At 46.1% G+C, this 2,500-nt stretch overlaps 1 protein-coding gene across 2 annotated transcripts in view; it reads left to right on the top strand.

Moving 5' to 3' along the window:
* The window catches only part of LOC138199152 (SLAM family member 9-like), a 2,965-nt gene extending 2,008 nt beyond the window's left edge, over positions 1 to 957 (top strand). The window contains exons 2-4 of one of the 2 annotated variants that reach the window (XM_069151093.1): positions 1 to 124; positions 199 to 462; positions 594 to 957. The exon at positions 1 to 124 is cut by the window's left edge and continues 188 nt beyond it. In XM_069151093.1, the coding sequence (XP_069007194.1) occupies positions 1 to 124; positions 199 to 462; positions 594 to 712 (507 nt within the window). In that variant the 3' untranslated portion in view covers positions 713 to 957. Of the gene's footprint in view, positions 125 to 198; positions 502 to 593 lie in introns of both variants that reach the window. The other variant, XM_069151092.1, reaches the window with a different exon arrangement.
* The last annotated feature ends 1,543 nt before the right edge of the window (positions 958 to 2,500 follow it).

Genomic DNA, 2,500 nt, shown 5'->3' with positions numbered 1-2,500 from the left:
ATCTTTGAGAATAAATTTTCTGTGAGGCTGAAGAACGTCACCGCGGCCGACAGCGGAGTTTATTCTGCTCAGTTGATCAGACATAAAACAGAAACGCTGTCTGAACAGAACGTGAGAGTTGAAGGTAGGTTGGTGATCATGTGACACGCGACAGATGATCTGCTGTCTGCTCTCTGACACTCTGCCCCCCCCCCCCAGCTGTAGTGTCTCCAGTTCACCTGCAGGTGGCGTCTGTGTCCGACTCCTGCAACGTCAACGTGACCTGCTGCACCATCACCCACTGCAGCACCTTCACCTGTCACAACGACACCTGTCGCCGGGAGGGAGGGCAGGGGTCAGAGGTCACACCCACCGGGGCTTCTCTCCACGTTTACCCGTCCGACGGAGCCATCTTCTGTAACCATAGCAACCACGTCAGCTGGAAAACAACAGAGGTTAAAGCTCTCTGCCTCCAACCGATCGGTGAGATCGACAGGCAGCAAAATAATTCAACTTTTACACGTCAGTGAATCGTTGTGAAATGAAGTTTCTGAGCGCGTTCTCTACGTCTGGAGGAGGCTCGGCTTCACGCTGTGCTGGTTCTGTTCCTGCAGGTTCTCGTGGGTTCCCCGTCTACCGGCTGAGAACAGTCGGGCTGTCTGTCGGCCTGGTCCTCTTGGTGTCGGCCGTCGTCACCGTCCACCTCGTGGTGAAGCTCAAGAAGCAGAAATAAACGAAGCTCACAGCTGATCTGTGGCTCGAAGTGTTTCACACATAGAAGACGACATTTCATCAAAACATGAACAGAACAGGATGTAAAATGGATTCCAACATGTTTTATGAGGAAGAAAATAGTTTGATGAAGCTGCAGAAACACTTAAAACACACGAGGTGAGATTGTGTGTTTATCAGAAAACAGACTCTTCTTCATCGAGCTGTTCTCAGCCTGTTCCTTCTGACCCAATAAAAATATCACAAATCATCAGGAGATTTCCTGTGTTTGATTCTTTGGAGGGACGACAGGTCTCTGTCCTCCTGCAGCCGTCTGTCTCGTTTTCTTTTGGACGACATGCTATAGTGTGACTTTTTTTTTAATCATATTTAGTTAAGGGTTACATAGTAAATATACTACAGTATGGCTGATTGTTTCTGCTTTGTGGAGCAGCTCACAGAGACACTTTGGTTCTTCTGAGTTGTATCTTAGTACCAACTCTGCTGTGATTTGTCCGTTTGGTGACGGTGTACTCGACAGGACCAGAAGGAAACTGTTCCTCCTAATTTAACCAGTAGATGGCAGCAGAGGTCCGAGGTTTGCTGCTCAGGTTTTAAGACCTTCAGAATATTTATTCCCATATTGTAGATGAAAGCTCGAAAGTGTCGACAGTGAAACACACAGAAGTAGACAAAGGAAATATTTCCTCGGGTTAGGGTTACAGACGTTTAAAATATTGTTTGTGTTAGAGTGATTAAAGTTGGATTAAACGAGAAGATTATTTTTAAATTCCTGGACATCGTGATCTCAAGTTAATTCTGAATAATCAAAGCATCAAATATTATTATTATTTATCAGACAAATAGTTTACACTACGGACACCTTCATGTCACGAGATTAAACAGATATTTCTTTGCGTTTAATCTCGCGTCAGATAAACGACGTCAGTGAAGTGTTTTAAAATGTTATTTTAATAAATGCTGCTTCCTCATCCAGCCTGAACAAGAATAAATCATATTTTTACACTTATTCAGACAAAGAAACAGACTCAGTGGTTCTGGATTTGCTCCTTTAATGGAGCTTCTGTCCTCCGCTAAACACCAACACCTGTCACTCACCTGCAGCAGCTGAAAACACCTGCGTGTCCTCATGGTTTGTTTAGACTCCACGTGCAGTGAAGTTTGGAGTTTTTAAAAAGAGATTCACGACTGATTTATGTTTGTGCTCCAGAGTTCAGGTTGTGTTTGATAAGTCAGAAGACGTCTGAATGATGGTGGTGTCCTCCAGCTGCAGGTTCGTGAGGACCGATCGTCTCTGCAGGGACGGAAACAAGAGTCCGATCTGCCGTGGAGCTTCTTTTTTTTGTAAAGTGCTGCACAGATGCTGATAACATTCATTTCGTCTTCTTCGCTGCCTGCTGGAGTGCAGAGAGACACAAACAGCGTCAGAGCTGGAATAGCTGTCGGTAAGTAAAGCTCATGTCTGTTGCCGAGCTGTTTGTCTCCATCAGATGGGAACACACATCACACCTGCCAATCAAAGCTCGACCTCTGAGGTCGCGTTGAGCGTCCCGACATGAGGCTGAATGGATGTGACACACGCCATTTAAACTCTCGTGTTGGGAATTATTTAAAGTTTAACTGCAGGTGCATTGTGGGAACTCGGGGACCTCTTGATTTCCAAAACTTGACCGGCCTCGACCGCGACAAGCTGCTGAACTCGTGGAAGATGAACAGTGTTGATTGTGCTGGCCACGCCCTCATGTCACCGTGCAGCGCCGCTTCATGGCTGAGGCAGAAGTGACTAAAC

This window comes from Embiotoca jacksoni, unplaced genomic scaffold, assembly GCF_022577435.1.
Source record: "Embiotoca jacksoni isolate LCO1_2020_lvr unplaced genomic scaffold, fEmbJac1.0.p SCAF_162, whole genome shotgun sequence".
Lineage (NCBI taxonomy): Eukaryota > Metazoa > Chordata > Actinopteri > Embiotocidae > Embiotoca > Embiotoca jacksoni.
This window is presented reverse-complemented; position numbering and strand designations above follow the sequence as displayed.